This window comes from Barbatula barbatula (genome assembly GCF_947034865.1).
Source record: "Barbatula barbatula genome assembly, chromosome: 22".
Lineage (NCBI taxonomy): Eukaryota > Metazoa > Chordata > Actinopteri > Cypriniformes > Nemacheilidae > Barbatula > Barbatula barbatula.
In genome coordinates this window covers 12235692-12254975 of record NC_136785.1, presented here as the reverse complement: position 1 = coordinate 12254975, position 19284 = coordinate 12235692, and the positions used below count along the sequence as shown (strand labels likewise).

The window sequence follows — 19284 nt, the reverse complement described above, 5'->3', positions numbered from 1 at the left end:
AGCTTACCAGCGATTCAGACAGTGTGACGCTACACAAAAGCACCCCAAGAGCACAAATAAAGACTATGCAAAATAGCACGTTTGATGCACACATTAAACTGGGTCACATCCACTGATGAAACATTGCACGCAGTTGTGGAGATGGGGTCGGTTATGTTTAAAGTCAAGTGAGTGTTAATGTCTCTTTCAGCATGTGTGGATGATTTCGCCTCCAACAGCATCCATCCGTGTCTTCATATCTAAGACGGAGGTTTTCCAGCAGGCCCGTTCAAGGAAAACTATTTGTGCTTGTGTGGTTCATACATTATTTGCATGTCATCAAAACAAAGATTTAAATGTCACTCATACAAATACAGCCGTGGAAAATGAAGACCATTTAGCTTTTCTGAATTGACTATTTATAGGTTTGTTTTGGTAAAATGATCATTTATGTTTAATTATGTTCTAATTTCTCCCAAATTTCATATAAAAATATTGTTTACATTTAAAGAAAATGAAAGCTGGACAAACAGGTTAAAAGAACAGAAAAGATGCTCTGTATTTTTTCAGACCTCAAATACTGCAAAGAAAACAAGTTTATTTTCACTTTTCAGCATCAGTAATATCTGTACGTGTATTTTACCTGGATTTTTGGTCAATATGTCGTAGATTTGATAAAAAGTGATTAAGAGAGGTGGATGACACAACCCATTTGCTGCCTTTTTTTGTCATTGAGATTAAGGAAACATCTGTAATTTATTTTTTATATACATTTCCACTGTACTGATTTAAACAGAATAATGCAGAAATTATGTGCCAAATGTACGGCAACAATGTAAAAAAGGACCCAAGGTTGCATCCAGAGGCACATTTTATTAGCAATTATTTATTAAGTGTTCACAGAATTCATGAAATTTGACAGACTGAGGGCCAACAAAAGCGTAGACAACACAACTGAATCCCAGACACAACCTTTGGAGAAACAGATCTCTTGACAGAAACTCTGTTGAAATACTTTCATTTATGGGTGTAAAATAGAGAACAGGTGAACAAACGATAAATGAAAATCCATAGGCAGGTATAAACAGTAAGAAATACTTCCAAGCATCCAAAGAGACTACATTCAGTTTACATGCTGGGCGCTTCTTTAAAATAACAGCGATCATAAAAATAACTTTGTTTCTGTTGTACTCTTCACTCTGAAGAACCAGCATGACAGACATGTAGTTTACAGAAAAAGTACACAAATTATCCTGTATGAATATCCTGTAGTTATCACAGTGAGCATCAATGACTGCGTATGATGAACAAAATGCAATCTTGCAGATTCTGCATGGGAAATGTAAAATTGGGAGCATAACAGTAAGAACCGTTGAGCAAAAAATGTAAAATAGCATGAATATTTCCAGTCCCATTAGCTTGAATGGGTATGAACTTTAAATGTACAGTCCTCCAGGCTTATATTTTGTAAAATTACTGTGAATGTGACACCGATTCAAATGCAGAGACAGAAATTAACTAGTCACGTTGAGCCTAAACACCAGCTAGTGTTAGATTAACTTTCATCTCAGCCGATGCAAAAACATTTCTAGACAAGAGAAAATAATCCACTTGTTAATAAAGTAACAATTGAAGTCCCAGATCTCACTGGACCAGATAGACTAAAGTGTCTCCGATATCCATTTTCAGGCCGTTGTCGCTCATCTGAACTGTGCTTTTTTCCAGGCTGATGTGAAAGACTGAACTGTCCGAGATGGCAAGTTTTCCCTCTTCTTCTTTCCCCAGAACGGGGATTCTTCTGGGCCCGAGCAAAGGGTCTTCAAAACGCATCAGTTTCACTTTGGATAAATCTGAAAGTTTTATAACAGTTATTAATAAACAATAACATTTATGTAACATTCACTAGCCACAGAAGTATTAGAACACTCGTGCATAAAAATGTATGAACGTCACAGCGTTAGATAACGAAACGACCAACACTTGGTTTTATATTTTGCCATCGAATGCATAAGTTTGCATAAAACTCACTTTCAATTCACATACGAAATGAAAACGTTCCGATGTTGATTTTACTTGTGAGATTTATGGCAGTAATTTGACATCTTAAAGTCCCCGTGAACCAAAAGTTGCGATTGTTTTTACTTCCGTATTTTGACGCATTTTCGAGTGAAATGGAATTTTGAGTGAGAAAAATACTGGCCGTGGCTTTTGTCTTTCTCTGCAATTGATTGGATGTGTAACAGCCGTTGCATTTTGAAATGGAACTGGCAGTTAAAGGGGAGGAGTTAACGGATGCTCCACCCAATCCGTCTAACATACTTAATTTAAGATGGATAGTCACAACAGGAAGGAAGTGCATTTTCAAATGTAATCTGAAGATTATGAGGGCACACGGATTTTAAAAAGAATGACCCATATTGATGAAATATTGCTGCTTTTATTGTAATTAATTTATCAAAAAATAGGCATTGTAATTTTTTATTTCACTGGGACTTTAATCGTTTCCTTACAACCTTCAATTCCAGCTATTTTTTCGAGCAAGACTGGAATGTTAGAATGATAATAATCTTACCCTTGATCCCTCGGTTAACTCGAGAAAGTCTGCGGATGATTGAGTCTTTGCTGTCTCCCTGTCGAATCTCAATCTTAGTGGAGAACAGACCGTTAGCTGGCTGCGGGTTCAACATTGACACGAATACTCCTGGCTGTAAGACAGACACAGAGGTCATGGCACATATTGATGGATTTATGAAGGCTATATAAAAATATGACAAAACCCACATAGACCACTTTTTGTCAAACACAAAAAAGGAATATGCAGCTATTGGGAATAGGACCGTCTATTTAAGTGAATAGGAAAGTCAAACCCCAAAATGAAATGGGTCACTTGCCCAATTGTGACAAATATTGAGAGCTCAAAATACTTCATATGCAAAAGAGTGGCCATTTCATTCTTGACCACTTCTGCACTCACCTAATACGAAACACCTTTTTTGGCTTCGAACAATTATTTTCATCGAAATGCTTGGCAACCATCCAAAAACAATTTATTTTCTGTACGCCTAAACTACAACATGGTGAGATAAACCAAAAGAGCATTACAAATCCACAAAGCACTTCTAAACTTATCCTCGCTCTCTCTGCATGTGCAGTAGTGCAGATAAAAAAAACAATAGACGGGCCATCATCATTACCTCAGATCTAAAGACATAGAGCGGTTTCCCAGGGCAACAGTCCTCCTTTAGTTTGTCATCAGCTTCAGAGGCGAACATCACGTCTATCTGATCCAACTGTTGGATGGGGGAGAGAACGAGAGAGACGGGTCAAATGTTTAAGATATTCAGCACTGGTTGTTGCAAAAGAATTGTGTTTAATATCTGTCAAGTGGCTTTCAGAAGGAAAACACATTTTTCAGCTGGACATAATGCACATAAATCGTATATAAAAAATGTTGGGCTTTACAAATAGCGTGCTTCTACCTCAAGTGAATTGGTGAGATAAACAATGTTTTCAAGCAGGACGGTACGCTCATCAAACTCCAGTTCTAGATCAAGAACCCGCAGCCCCTTTTTCTCCAGATTTTCCTGAAAACACATCGACACACAAATATGACTAAGGGGCACAGCATGTTTTTTCAATTGTTTCCAACAGAGACGCTTTCTAACTTTCTGAACACATTATGAAAATAATAGGCCATCTGAGTTTAAAACTTGCAAACTGAGCTCAAAATAAAGTATGCACTGCCAGGTTGGAAAAACCTATACTCATAAAAAACATCTTCTACCTTTATCATAACTACAAAGGGCATCACTCTCTTCATGTACTTCTTCAGCTCCGGCATGGCTCCCAGCTCCACGGCGATGACTTTATTGTCAGGAAGAGCTCCATTGTTGCTCTGGAAATGACAATAGGAAAGAATAGCCGTTTGATGGACAGTTTATCAGCTCTGACATTCTGATTATCACCACAGAGATGTACAATACAGAATACTGCAAATCCCTGCACTACAAAATAAAAGTCACCATCGCCGCATGTGTTATTCACCAATAATCTCCATTTATAAAATATTGAAAAAATGTGGAAACTGTTTTCATTAGTAATCTTTCAGACAATAGTAAACGTTATTTAGAAGGAAGGTACCTTGTAATGTTTGCCCAGCAGAGAGAGGGCGCTGTGCTGCCAGGGTGGGTAGGTCTTCGCTACATATATGGTACAGTGTGTGGGCTTGGCTGGAGGTTTGTTATCTCCTTTCTGTGGTCGATAAAGAAATGTAAGATTAAACAAAATACGGTAACATTTCAAGACGATAGGTGTGTAACGATACATTCGGTTCACGATGCGATTAACGATACGACTTATTCAAGGTCATTTTTACAAAATTAGTTGAGAAATTAGAAAAGAACAACTTTCCTTTCATTATTTCTAAAATGCTGCACACTTCTTTGTCAAATTAAAATATATTTTATGTCAAATAACAAAACTAAATTGCAATTTTAAAATCAAATTTACAATACAAATCAAATTTAAATGTAACAATACAAAAGTCTCTTAAATACAAACAAACTACTTTGCTTGAAATGTTTACATTTAAGAAATAGCTGCATATCAATGTTTTCCCAAGTTTGCTGTAAACACAGCGGCCCCTGCTGTTCAAAACACACAATGCGATTCATTTGATCTCAACCGACTTGAATTGTCATATATTATAATCGACTTTCAACTGGCTCACAGTGAATTGTTACATCCTTAGCAGACGATTGCCACGTTTATGGTTTCGATACCAAGTACATACTTAGAATAGAATAGCAAATGTATAGCACTTACGCACTTTTTAGGATAAAAGCATCTACCAAATGGAAAAAAGGGTAAATGTAAAAATGCAAATAACCTCCAAATAACTTTGCTGAATGACATGTTTTTGTTACATTGTGTAAAGTCTATACATTTTCTTCATTTTATTGGAATAAATAAATTTAAATGGGTTGCTTACACTGTTCTACTAATATTATATTTATATTACATTATATCTCACATTTGGACAGCACCAGGGAAAACTCAAAGCAACCGTTTTTGTTAACGTAACTAAAGCACAAAGAATATCATATCTACGAATTGGATAGTAAATCTCTGAACCTGTTTCCGGTCACTAGCAGTACATTTTTGCTTCATGGTCAAAAACCCATCAAAATGACAACTCCTTATTCAAAGTGACATGCATTATCACATGGCCATAGAAACAGAACTGAGAAAAGCCCTTCACTGGTTGTAGTTACGTAAGACCGAAGGTCTGTGAGGGATAATGCACTTCTCTTATGTCAGGAGACAGAGCTGCACTCATCCTACATGACAGCTCGCTCCTCATGTGAATTCTCTTTGGGTGGGATTGACTTTGCATGCTGGACCGCCGGGGTCTGGAGGTCCATGTACAACCTAAATAACTGCTCAACGCTGAGGTGAAAAGCAAGAGTTGTCTTACACAACTCGTGTATTAGGCTGAAACCTAAAGTCTATATAATATATCTATATTGAGTAAGTATTTGCTCCTAAGAACATGTAGAATTATGATATGCACAGCAAATATGTGCAAAAATCGTGAATATATATATTTACTGTATAAAAAACACGAGACCAAAAGTCTCGTGTGCAAGCTGTCACCTAGCTCACTTAAGATCCATCACCCTGTATCATCCACTTATAATATAGCGACTATGTCCAACAAATACAAAAAACATTTGAAATCATCACAAACAAATCTTATCAATATTAAATTACATAATGACACATCTATAACGGAGGACATTCAAAAGCTAAAATGTGTTCCTTCTGCGAAAGGAACTAATCCTTTGCGATATTATTACTGATCATAATATGGATGCACTCCGTTTTGCTTTTCTACATTATTGCAAGACATATTTTGAGATTCCTGCACAAAGTAGCAGGTATATTATAAATGTGACAGTATCGTATAAGCTATCAGATGATTTCCATTTCTCACGTAGGTGGCTTTGAGTAAAGAATTCCTACCTTGTTTTTGGCTGGCTGCATGTAAGCTTTCAGGCGCAGGCGGAGGTCATGAGCCGTATCCATCAGATACTGTGAGGATCGAATCAATACCTCGTCCACCGGACCGGCTGTGGGCCAGCTGGCCTTCATTACAGAACTGCTCTAAATGAAGAAAAAACAGACACGATTCCCATTTTTGTTTACAGCCTCAAGTTGTTTCTAGAAAATGAACCCTGAACACTTAGATGGTTTTAAATGTTGTGGTAAATCCTCAGTGGAACCTTGTGGAAGAGCGTTTTGGGGGTCTCACCTTCCCCAGCAGGGACCACGTGTGTTCACACAGGTGGGGGCAGATGGGAGCCAGCAGGAGTGTTTGCTTCTCAATAAACTGGAACACGAGATCTCTGTGCATGCCCTCGATGGCCAGCTCTCTGTATTTATCCTTCGCTGCCTACAAAGAAACAAGAGTTCACGATGAAGGAAAAGTACACAAACATTGTGAATTGATAATTAAGTCTCCAAAAAAACTTTAATTGTTTTTTTGAATACTACAGGTGCTGCTGTAACTACAACTCATGACATCTGCCAAGTTTATTCAGCCTAACAGATGCCGGCGTGCAGGATTCTGACAGGCGCTTTTCAGTGAAAGCCGGTGGATCTGACAGTCCATATGTTACCTGGAACTCAAAGAATCCGCTCTTCAATGCCTCCTTGTACATCATCCTCTCATAATGCTGCTCTGTTTTAACAATGCTGGAGCTCATTTCACTGCAGAAAAGACAGAAAATGAAAAAAATTAGTACAGATTTGTACAGAATGAGAACGTATAACATTTATTACTAACTATTAGAATATCTATTATTTTTCAATCTATTTTTGTAAAGACATCAAATGTCTAGAAGAAAAATGTTGAGCCTTTAGTGGTACAAAACAGCCTTCATGGTTGTTTAGTAACTCCAGTGTTACCTAATGAATACTCTGTCATTAAAGGTGTCGGGTGGTCCGGTCCTGAGGTTGTTTTGATTGGCTATCATCTCTTTCACCCACTCCACCCACGTATACAGCCGCAGGATTCCAGCATCCGCCATGGCCTCCACAAAGTTAGCGTCCTCCACCGTGTCCCCTGCGTCGGCCAGAGCCAAACGCATGCCTGAGACAAACAGACAGACGTGTATTCGGACTCAGAAACATGCATGAGATGTGGTATGAGGAAAACAAAATGAAATTCAGTATAAATATGACTTGTTTGTTTAAATACAAAAACAAGCATTGGCAAAACTCCATTTGTTCCAGAAATAGAAACATGTCTACCTCATTTTATTTTTCAAACATAACCCGAGATGCTAAAAACACTATCAGTACTTACCATCTGCAGAAAACTTTGCAATGGCTTGAGTCAAAGTGAGGAAGTTGCCAGTGGATTTGGACATCTGGTGGATATAAACACAATTTTATATTATATATAAATTATATATATTCAATAAAGAATATAGCTGCAAGCAGCGATGCGGGACCTCGCCCTTCCGTGCCACCGCTACATGCTGGCTCTCAGAAAACTATGCACGGTGGGCATGTGCATTTAAGTGCTCAAGTCAAGTTCCCTTCAAACTGTCCGATCGCATTAGCTGTGGAAATACTGACTATAATTGTAATTCTTTAAATATGTTTTTGTGTGTTATATTGACTGCTTGTGATGACATGTTGGAAATTATACTCCACAAACGGAGCAGGAATGAAGAGTAAAGTCAGTTTTCGGACATGAAAATAAAAAAACATATACACACCTTTTCAGAATTTAACAAAAGATGACCGTTGGCTCGTACCGCTTGTGGCCATTTTTCACTGCACAGGGAAAAATACAAAAATCAGCTGATAATAATAGTTGTGAAATAGTCATATACAATGTGTACAGAAAAAGAAAGTACAAATGATCAGAGGACATTTGAAGTCTATGGATCTTCACATGTAAACGGAATACTCTTGAAGCAGGTGGTAAGTTGGTACCTGTCATTGGGCCACATGGCTACATGGTTGTACAGATAGTAGGAGAGGTGATTGGGCACCAGGTCTTTTCCTGACACTCTCACATCGACAGGGTACCAGAACTCAAACTCTCTCCTGAGCTTCTGTAGGCGATCCTTCGGGATGTCTGTCTTTGGAAAGGGGGCTGTTTTGAAGAAGATGTAATCCCACACTTCCCTCGTCATCTGCTCGGGTCTACGGGGAGAAACAGTGTTTTTCTCTAGCATTTCTTGATTTGCTATTTTTATTCTGTGAACAATATCTGTGTTTATTTACAATTTCCATTTTCGTTTCATCCGATGAATTACTCTGATTATAATTTAGTTATGTTACACAAGATTAATTGTGAATACTTTGCATGTTTTATAATTTCTTACAATCTGTTCACTCAAATTTGCATAAGGGCTGATAAACGAATAATTGCAATTAATCGCATCCAGAATAAAGTCTGTGTCTACATGATATATGTCGGTGTACTGTGCATATTTATTTTGTATTTATAAAATCATACACATGTTAATATAAATATATGCATGCAAATATAAATGTCCACACAGACTAATTTTATGTTAACACACACTTTTATTCTGGATGCGATTAATCACGATCAATCGCTTACCAGAGGGCTGTTCCCTAAAACAAGATTATGAAATAAACCAGGATTAATTTGGTAAATCTGATTTACCGTCAGTCGATTCGATTTCATAAAGCAAATTTAAAATACTTCCAACTCAGTTGCTATGGCAATTTATGCTGGGAAACTAGCCTGGTCCGGGGCAGGCTAACTGTCAGGCTAATCCTAAACCTAAATTGTTGCTTAAGTAGAGGTCAGTTAACCAGTTGACCCACCGTAATGTGATGATATTACCACTGATTCTCTGTCACGATGTAATATTATATCACTTTATTCAACATTATAACCAAACTTAAATTTTTTGTTTAATAAAATAATTTTATTTTAGGTTGAAGCTGCTTGCTAGGAGAGAAAGGATTCTATTAAATAGTGTTGAAACAACAATCCCTGTGTCACTGTCTTTTGGCGTTTTTTTACCAGTTGCTGGATTTTCAGTTTTAACTTTCAACTTTATCGTTTTTTCTTCATTTTCATACCGCATGTCTACATCCAGAGCTTCCTTTTGTATGAGAACGTACAAAGTCTTTGTCTTTTTTGCATTATTCTGTAGGAACAGAGATCATTTTTTGATGGGATGCTCTAGGCATTTTGTTGTAATGACTTAATATTCCCTTTGTCACAGTTTAAGAGGGGCTACTCAGTGTCCTGCTGCTGTGGTTTTAACCTTTGATCGTTTTGTACCTTTGACTTTTGAATTATTCACCCGTTTTGCAGAAGGTGGCGGTAATGCAACACTAGACTGGATGTCAACCGGCGTTAAACACATAAAAAGAAGAAGAGCACCAATCTTTTCCTTTGCAGATCGATTTGATCGACGCTGGACTTATTATCTTGACTGACTGAGCCTGGTTTGAATTAGTAGGATTGCGTGAACTAAAGCTAAGCTTTATGAAACCCATCTAAGCCTGACTGAGTAGTTCAGTTCATTCAAGTGTGGTTTCGGACCTAAATACCCGCTTTTCTAATCTGAATCATCCCTCAGATCATTATTTATTGATTTTTGCATTTAACAAAAGCTACTAATTCAACTTATTTTCACAGCTTAAACATTTTTATCTTATTTTCATTCTGAATTTGATCTGTTACCTAAAGGCACAGTTTGTGAAATCCACCGCTATATGGTGCACATTCAAAACAGATATGTTCAAAACAACAAGGATGCATAGCTTGATGATGCTGTGAAGGAGCGTGGAAAATTGGGAACCGTCGTCTTCATCTCCACAAATAATTATCAATCAGAAGCCAATAAGAAATCATGTTCATGGATGATGTAAAGAAATAAAGTTGTATTAATGTTGTGTTTGATGACGTGATCTTATTTCATTTAATTAATTCATAAAATTAACTGATAACTTTATATTATTATATTTAGTCAGATGATCTAAAAATATCAGTAAATATATACGTGACACTCGTGCTAAATGCAGAAAAAGACATTCAAGCAATAAGACTAACCTTGTTGATCGATATAATATCATACGTTTTCTGTCAGTAAAGGAATCTAAACGTTTGCTCACCTGTCTGGTACGACACATGCAAGATCAGCATCTCTGGAGAGAACAGCGCATTTTAACTAGACCTTGCCACACCGATATTTAATCTAGTTTTTATCTCTCTGGTTTATATTGGCACCTCAGCCAATCATATAACAGCCTCATGTTTGCTTTCCTGCATTCTGCATCTTTTGACTCAAGGTTGCAGTCTTTTCATCTAGTGTCTTTGGTAATGCGAATATGACACCATTCAGAGGCGGGTGACAGACACGGCCCTGTGTCACTGGTTAAAATGACAATTTAAGATATTGCAATTAGAGGCCCTCTAATTGCATCACAATCCGGTACGAGGGAGTAAAGTTAGTAGGTAAGACAAAAACGTTTATTTTTGTACCTTGTTTACTGACTTAACGGCGATTTGCTGTGGAATTTGTGCTGATCGGGTCCAGGGTCTGTCTTTCCTGTCTTTTATTCGGGTCTAACTTTCAAATAATAGTTGGGTCTGGGTACTACATTTATGGCATTTCTCAGGTCTTAATATTGGACGGGTCGGCTCTGTGTAGCAAAATAACAGGCCTCTTCGGGTTCGTGTCCACATTTTTGGACCTGTGAAGTCCTCTTATTGCAAGTACTCAAATGCAAAAAATATATAACACTGGCCTAGTGGTTTTTGGATATTTTACTGCAAAAAAGTTACAAACTGTATCTTTAAGCAAGTACAAACCTTTTTACGGAAGTTTAATGACATGCCATGAAGTTTAGAAAAAATGGCTATAAAAACACATCAAACTATATCAAAATTCACAATCACTTTCATTCTGTATCCTTAACTTTCTTTGCAAAAATTTAAATGCATAAACGACAGGAAAAAACATTCTAGCCTTTCCAGACCTGATCCAGAGCAAATAATACCTTATTCCCAGTGGCGAGGGTCCCTGTCCGTTGAGGACCCCTCCCTGGAGAAGGTGTGCCACAGTGTAGAAGGCCATGTAGATGGTGGAGTCCGACAGGGACTCAATGAGCCAATGTTCATCCCATGGCAACCGTGTTCCTATGGGAACCAAACACATAAAAGAACTAAAAATCAAAAGGTTCTCTCTAAGGAACGACAAGAAAATTGCTGTTGCTATCACAGAGTGCTAGCAAAAAATAAGTATATTAAAAAAAGAACTATGGAGGGGCCTTGTCCTCATGAAAAAGCTTGGATTAATACAGGCTTCAAACAAAGGTGGTCATCTGACTATCTTATGAGAAAACGCTATTAAAGTTTGAAAAAGAAAAACACACAGATAAGCAGATCTTTACCCAAGCCATATGTTCTAGAGCAGGCGTGCTCCTGAAGCCAAGCCAATGTTGCTTCAAAGTTCTTCCTGGTTTCATCGCAAAACCTGAAGAGGAAAGCATTCAGTTAATATTACCACATTCATACAGGTTGCCCAACAACAACAAGTGAGTAATGTCCCAATGTCACACAGTGTGTGAGACAGACTTACGTCTCCAGAGTCGTCAGGAGGCCAGTGGCTTGTTTTTTCCATTCCTGATTGCCGTAATCCAGATACCTGAGAGATAAGACTCTAGTCACTTTCTGAAAAGCCAATTCAGACCAGGATGCCTTGAGGAAAGTCACTATAACAGCCGGATAAAACCGGATAACTATGAAAGCATGAAACGATACCATAAAAGGAATGGAACGTTTTGCAAGGTGATTTTAGTTTACTAAAATATAAACTTTGAAAGCGTTTTTGTTTATTAAAAGCAATGAAAATAAACATTATTGGGAAGAAATAAAACAACAAAGCACTAAAATGATCATAATAAACAAAACCAAAAATAATTTATCATGTATAGCTACATACAAAAAGAAAATAACAAAAGCATAATACAGAGTTGCTTAATATTTACCTAAAGTTAACATAGAAACTTTAAATATAAAAGCTTAGTTAAAATATGAATTAACACGAAATCAAAAATATTATAACTCTGCAATGTTCTGGATATATCATTTCTGAGAGGAGCTGATGTGTAATAAACACATAAATGTAATTGGAGTGAGGACAAATACATTTTTGATAAAAAGTATTATCCAACCTCAAATGTGTGAAGTGCCACGGTCCGCTGATATCACATACCACGGTTAAAATAAAATGTTTTATTATAAACACACACTCCATTAACATTATTTAAACCCCTAGTGATAAAACATTCTAATGTTCCACAAACATCTGTGTTTACGGACTTTTGTACAAAAAAATGCATTTATTCAACCACGTTACCAAAGCTATAATAACAGGGTTGAAGCTATAAATTAGAAATGATCAGGCTAGAATTATTCTCTCTTTTATAGCAAATATTTTTGGCCTCTACGGTTTCAGAGCCTTCTGCTAGAATTGCAAGTCGCATTTTAAACTCTTTTCCTTGAAAGTCACACTAACCATTGATCACACAGCGCCACCACGCACTCATCCCCAGAGCGAGACAACACCTGCTTCTCTGGCTCCATGTAGATCAGTGCTTCACCCTGACAACACAGTAAGACACTGAGGTCAGACACATCGATCATGAACATACAGGTGCAAAGGTGCAGTATCACACTGTTAAATATAAGAGAAGCAGGGGAAACAATTCAACTAACCCTTTCCACCATCATCTTCTGAATGGGTTTCTTCACATCCTGGACCTTCTGTCCCTTGAAACCTTCAACCAACATAATCTAGCAAAACAAAATTCAGGATGAATCATGGAATTGTGCCTAAAACAAAATGTGTTTAAGGGATGTTGGTGTTCAGATGGTCTCACCCCCTCGTAAAAGCCCTTGAGATAGACTTTCTCTTTGGCCTCTGCAAGCTTCTCTCTGTCGTTCTGGCTTTGAATCTTTAGCTCGTCACAAACAAGAGGAGCTGACAGGTTTCCGTATCCTGGTATCTCAATGATGGGCAACTGGAACAACACAGAGCCACAAACCACCTCAGATCCACTAAACAATCTGACTTACCTAAAGACCCCATGAAGTGGATATGTTTTTTTTCTTGTGTTGACACATTGATGTGCCGGGACAAAATGAATGGCTCTTTTTTTTATAGCTTTGGGTTTGCACTGCATCCAACAGAAACCAAGACAGATCAAAGTTAATACAATTCAAGCACATCCTTCAGAAGCAACTTAAGGTTGGGAAGGAAATATAGGCTCAAACACAACAGGGGAAGGTGGTATTTTATCATTTAAGAGCTGGAAACACTGTCTTTTACAAAGCATTTTAAGTTTGATCTATACTTTTGTATACTGGCAAAAGTATGGAAATGCCAAGAGTTTCTCCTTAACAAATTATGATTTTGTCCAGTACGTTAGTATATGAATTACCACAAAACTAATAAACAGAAATAACAGAAACAATAAAAAAGGACTGTGATGCGTGCTTAGTTTAGGAATCTTCTTACCGGCTCAAAGGGTAAAACCATATGATCCTGAATTCCAAACTTCTCTCTCAAAGCCTAAAAACAACATCACAAAAGACTTAGGCTTTCTAATATATTTTTATACTAAACATGTGTATATTTCATATTTGTACTTTAAGTGATGTAGTATTAGTACCGAGGTATTATCGTTCAGTGAGATTTTTGATATTGTTACATCCCTAACACATAATCATTATTAACCCAATGGATGCAGTATAAAACAAAACAAACAACTTTATAATATATAATATAAAGTTAACACAACACCTGTTTCTTTTTGAGGTCCCTCAGAGCAGCGATATCATCCGGCGCGTCTGACGGCACACTGGTGACAACTCCAGTTCCTGTGTTCACAAATGGTGAGAATGAAGACCTAAGGCAAAAAAGGTTTTGAGAGTGTTTGGAGTAATGTGGCGTTGGCCGCCTGAGAGCCTCATCCATCACTAGTCATTTCCATATTCCATTTCTTCTAGCTTCACCGTGCTCCGCAATGCCAAACAGCACTTTAATTTTTGCCTTTCAAAACATGTGCAAACTGCCTTGCAGGCTGTTACGGGGCACATCTTGTACATCAGGGGGTAATGTTATGTGATGAGGTGATATTGTGGGATGGTACCTTTGTCTTCCTTTATAGTGAGCATCGGCAGGGCGTAGATGGTCTTGTAGGAGGTGAGGGGGGCGCTCAATGCACAGCCCAGGATGTCCTGGAGAAGTAAGAGACACATCTTAGAATCATTTTTTAAAACTGTATCAATGATGTTATTTAAGAAATTGGTTTTAATAATCAATGTTAAAATGATATATTTCAATAATATGTTCCAATACTTCTTGACAGTTTACCCAATATTATAACTTCATAAAAGTCACAATGCTATTTGTTTCATATTCTCTCCAAAGGATCGAAGCAATCCCGTAAAATTATTTGTCAGTAATGTTTGAAGAGTAATTAAACAATGTCCTTAAAATGGCATTTCATGCAGTGTAGTGTTGCTGTGTTTGAATATAAGCAGTCTGCCAAGTTGTAAAACCGAATGTGAATGAATAACAAAGTTATTGTCTTGGGGAAAAAGGAGTCTTCATGAGAACGAGTCGTCTTTTGTTGTAATTTAAATTCTGGGTCAGATTAGCATGACTCATTGTGGCACGGGGGGAACCCGCCACCCCTGTAATCTGATCGGCCACCCCGTGTGTCCCCCCCAATGGTCATTGACTCTGGGTAATGTCAATCATTACCGACGCTACACGTTAAAACGGAAGCAAAATCTGTAACCTTGTGACTAGACTGTGTTAAGAACGAATGAAGGCTTTTATTTTGGAAAAAATACAAAGTCAGTGGCTCCGCAGCTGTGCTAATGAACTCGTAACTTCACCAGTCACAGACTTTTTTGCAATGTGATGCTCCTATGTGCACCGAGTTAAGGTAAGAACAGATCTCTGCAGGTTCTTTAAGACTGTCTATTTGGGTCTAATTTTATTCAATTTGCATAGGGAAACTGTTCTTGTGTGTTTATCCTTTAGTTAGCTCTCCATCTGGATAAACGTAAACATCTCTCCGCTGTTTCAGTAACGTTAGCATTAGCAATTACTAATGGCATACAACGGATGCTTATTGCCAATTAGGACATGACGACATTAATTAACAGCCAACAACAGAGCTTCATATCATTGTTGCAAAGCAAGATGAAAACAAACCGTGTGTAACTGTACAATATAAATTGAAGTGATCGCCCATATTGAAGTGGGCGATCAGTGGCAGCTTTCATTTTTGTTACTTTTGTGCGCCTCCCCAGATTAATTGTTGTTACCCCCCGTGCCCCCACCAGAAAATGATCTGGACCCGACTCTGTGACTCGGTACAATGCCCGCCTACGTTCCATTTGCGACACTGCACGCGGAAGACCAATCACAGCAGACTAGACCATCTGACCAATAAGATCAGAGTAGGCTAACAGAAAGGAGGGATTAGACAGATGAATCGCCAAATGGACGAGTCGGTCAAGAATTAAGGTAATAATAACTGCCTATTATTAGAAAATGAACGTGTTTTTACACCTTGTATGTGTGTTAACTTGCTGTGGACACTCCATAAACCAAAGTACGACCTTAAAAACCACAAAATATTTACATTTGATTTTTATTCCCCCATTACACTTTGTGCATGTGACGGAAATACAGACCTGGCCCAAGATCTGCATGATAACAGGAAACTGGCCGTTCTCTTTGGTGAAGCCCTGATAGGACATGTTCCTGGCCGAGCGCTGTGTGCTGATAAACAGATCGCCGCTGGCAGTCTCAAACACAATATACTTCATATCCGGACGGATCCAGCAGTTTGTCTGACCGAACATGGTTTCGGGTCTCAGAGTTGCAGCTACCAGAAAGATGTTCTTGCCTTTAAGACCACTAAAAACATTCAGAAAACCACAGACAATGGTAAACATTAGACAGCAAGCAAGCTACCATGATGTCATGTTCTTTGGTGATGGTACAATGGTAACACCGTTTTTAAGTACAATGCAACAGAAGAACCTCAGGGCCACCACAGTACCTGAGTTTTGATGGGTACGGCTCATTCATCTTCATCTTGATAAGGGTGTATTCTTGAGGACCGACTCCCTGTAACAAAGCATTACTTCATAGAAGCACTCAAAATACAAATTTTACAGAGTTTATCTAACAAAACAGAGATTTGTTAAATACAAATCATCCCCACCTCTCCCGTCTGTCTGTCATGGTCCATGCAGGGCTGCCCATCTTTGGGAGAGTATATGGTATATCTGTAATAGACCAAGAAGGATTTTATAAAATCGTTAAAAGATTAGTTCAACTTCAAAATGAAAATTCTGTCATCATTTCCTCACCTTTTGTGTTCTGCGGAAGAAAGTCAAACAGGTGTGAAATGACAAGAAGGTGAGAAATAATGACAGAATTTTCATTTTGAGGTGAAGTTCTCCGTTCAAATACATAGAATCCACAATAAGTACTTGGACACCATTAAGAAATGCATAAATTAAATTGTATGAAATATTAAATGACACTAATGTCAGTCATGTGGCCATTTTATTGCAATACATATTAACCATCTGCTTGTCAAGATGACTTTTTATGGATTTTTTAAATCGCACATGTCCTAACAGAGCAACTAGAGGTTTGACATCAGCAGATCTGCGTTACATAAATTTCATAATTCTACATTGTAAGTACAGAACAGATTCTATTTATCCAATTGATTATGTTTAAAGATGTACCTCTTCCCAAACATGATCTTTTTTCTCTCTTTCAGAGTGATAAACTGCCACCTAACAAAAGAGTCGTAGAAGGGGTTTACATCCGTCGTGATGAAGGACCGACGCCAATCCACCTACCACAATCATGGGCAAAGGTGTGATGCACAATGTCAAGTTCAGTTGCATTTTGTTGTAAATTGTCAAGTATTACGCAGAATGAAAATTCACTCATTCACTCATACCTTCACACCCATTTTCTTTAGGTCTTCTATAGCAAGCGGAGGGAAATAATCCAGCCAATGTTCTGCCTCGGCAAACTTCTCGATTTCATTGTCTCGCAGCCCCAGAGATCTCATAATGTCCCACTGGAACTTGGAGCATCCAGACTTGGCCACGGCTTTGCTCTGCGAGTTGAATGAGATTGAAAACAGGTGTAGAACAGCACTTCAGACAACAGTGAGCATTTATTTAGCCTCAATTCTTTCATTCTGGACATACTATGCCACTTTAAATGATAACTGAGTTTTGCTCAAGGTGCTCAAACTTTAGATGTACCTTCTTGCCCTTTGCCTTGTCCTTGATGATGATCTCATCGCTGATCTTCGGCTTCTCTTCCTCCTCATCATCTTCATCAGGAAACTGCGGTGGGAACCCGTAGAGCTCCATCTCTCTCTTCAGCTTGTCTGCACATGCCTATCACACATCACACATATATATATATATATATATATACATAATAGGATTGATGTTGGTATTATAAAGTGTATGGATGTGATGGCGCTGGATCGAGTTTAAAGGACTCACTTTGATGGGCATTCCAGTGCAGTGCAGTCCAAATGGGAAAAGACATTGTTTTCCTCTCAAACGCTGGTAACCCACAGCAAACTGCAAGACATCAGTCATAATTTAAGGGAAATCAATTGTGCAGGTTCATATGTAATGCAGAAGCTTCATTGACAAAACGTAATCCTTTCAAATATACAGTTTAAGGAACACACATGTCTTATTTATTAACACCTACTTACCTCACACTTAGACAGACAGAACGTGTGCCCGAGATGAAGTCTCCCATTCATGTACGGGTAAGGAAATGTAACGAAGTACTTGTTCTTACTGGTTAAACAGAGAATTACAAGAAATGAGACATGAAAATAAACAGATTCAGGAAATCTTCAAGATGTGAAAACAGACTCACTTGGTACTTTCTCCAGTGGTGGCTGGAGCGTTCATCTCGAACATCTTTTCCTTCTCCCATTTCTGCTGGACCTCTTCCTCGATCTTCCTCAAGAAGTCGAGCTTCGCCGTTCCTTTACGTTCCTAAGACACATAGCATCAGCAGAATGTTTTTACATTTCAACACACATGGAAAACTTTAGCAGAGAACTGAACTATATATAACTTTACATGTTTTTTTACGTAATTATTATGACTATGTTATGATTAGTAGTATTGGTTATATCTTAAATACATAGAACATTGTATACCAATTTGGGATGCGCGATAAATTATCGGCCATATCGGTATCAGCTAATAAATGGATTACATACTTTTAATACATTTTTATGTTATCGGCAGTACAATTTAGGCCAATAAATCATAAATCATTTCCTCTGGTTAAACTTCTTTCGCTGCACGCAGTTAAAATACTAAACAGTACAGTCTTTCACCAACATGTACATATCGGTGCATCCCTAATATGAATGTGTATATGAATACACACCATGCAATGGTTTCAGTATCACAGCTGAACATACAGTAAATTATGGTGGATGATTTGTTAAATTATAATGAAGGGCTACCAGAATATCTGCTAGTTATCTTGCCAAACAATGCATTATTGCTAGGCCTATACTAGATATATAAGTTACTACTGTGAAGATGATATTAGGACACATTAGCAGCACCATTGACAGCTGCTGTCACCTGTGTTACTCTGTCGACAATTCACTTCGGTTTGCAAGAAAATTAAATACAACAATGGTGTTCCTCGCTTCGTGGATCAGAAGATCGGATGTTTATATACATGAACAAAAGTAATAGACACGTATGTTCGAAGCTAGTTGCTAAAGAAAACCAATGCTGCTTAAGTGACCATTTATGATGCCTTTTATGGGATTTCATATAATGAGGCAAGCGGTGGTCTCAAATAAATAAATAACACGTGTAAAGCATTAATATTCAGTGGATGAAATTTACCGTCATGCCGAAGTATAAGCAGAAACTTCAGCGAGATTTCTGTAATAGTGAAAACGCGTGGCTGATGACACCGTGGTGAAACGCCGGCGGAAGACGCGCTTGGACTTATGGGTAATGTAGTTTGAAAGGATCTGAGTCTTTGCCACACAGAAAAGAGACGCATAGTGCTGTTGTTTTTACAAAGCACGTAGATTAAAGGCTCTAGTCAATCACCTTATAAGTGAAATCCAATAATGATAAGTGCAATAATGCCGATCAGTTTGCACAATTCAAACCCA

The 19284-nt window shown here is 37.9% G+C and overlaps 1 protein-coding gene across 1 annotated transcript; it reads right to left on the bottom strand.

Annotated features, from left to right (window-relative positions):
• Window positions 1-708: 708 nt before the first annotated feature.
• On the bottom strand, window positions 709-19205 carry lars1b (leucyl-tRNA synthetase 1b). The gene is made up of 32 exons (XM_079486958.1): window positions 19007-19205; window positions 18006-18127; window positions 17836-17923; window positions 17615-17695; window positions 17366-17503; window positions 17053-17214; window positions 16832-16944; window positions 16297-16360; window positions 16132-16199; window positions 15761-15986; window positions 14200-14287; window positions 13851-13927; window positions 13566-13619; window positions 12928-13068; window positions 12764-12841; window positions 12564-12649; window positions 11625-11690; window positions 11437-11519; window positions 11044-11182; window positions 7987-8199; window positions 7767-7824; window positions 7349-7412; window positions 6949-7132; window positions 6660-6750; window positions 6293-6433; window positions 6004-6144; window positions 4120-4230; window positions 3764-3874; window positions 3459-3563; window positions 3174-3269; window positions 2552-2684; window positions 709-1829 (listed from the first exon to the last, which is right to left on the bottom strand). The coding sequence occupies exons 1-32, from the start codon at window positions 19010-19012 to the stop codon at window positions 1624-1626; spliced, it is 3534 nt and encodes a 1177-aa protein (XP_079343084.1). The 5' UTR covers window positions 19013-19205; the 3' UTR covers window positions 709-1623.
• Window positions 19206-19284: the final 79 nt, after the last annotated feature.

Excerpts from the sequence above, each read along its gene's own strand:
- lars1b (XM_079486958.1), bottom strand. Across the intron at positions 13,928-14,199 it reads CACTATAAAGGAAGACAAAG|GAACTGGAGTTGTCACCAGT; the intron begins GTACCATCCCAC and ends TTGTGAACACAG. Across the intron at positions 11,520-11,624 it reads CTCCTGACGACTCTGGAGAC|GTTTTGCGATGAAACCAGGA; the intron begins GTAAGTCTGTCT and ends TTTCCTCTTCAG.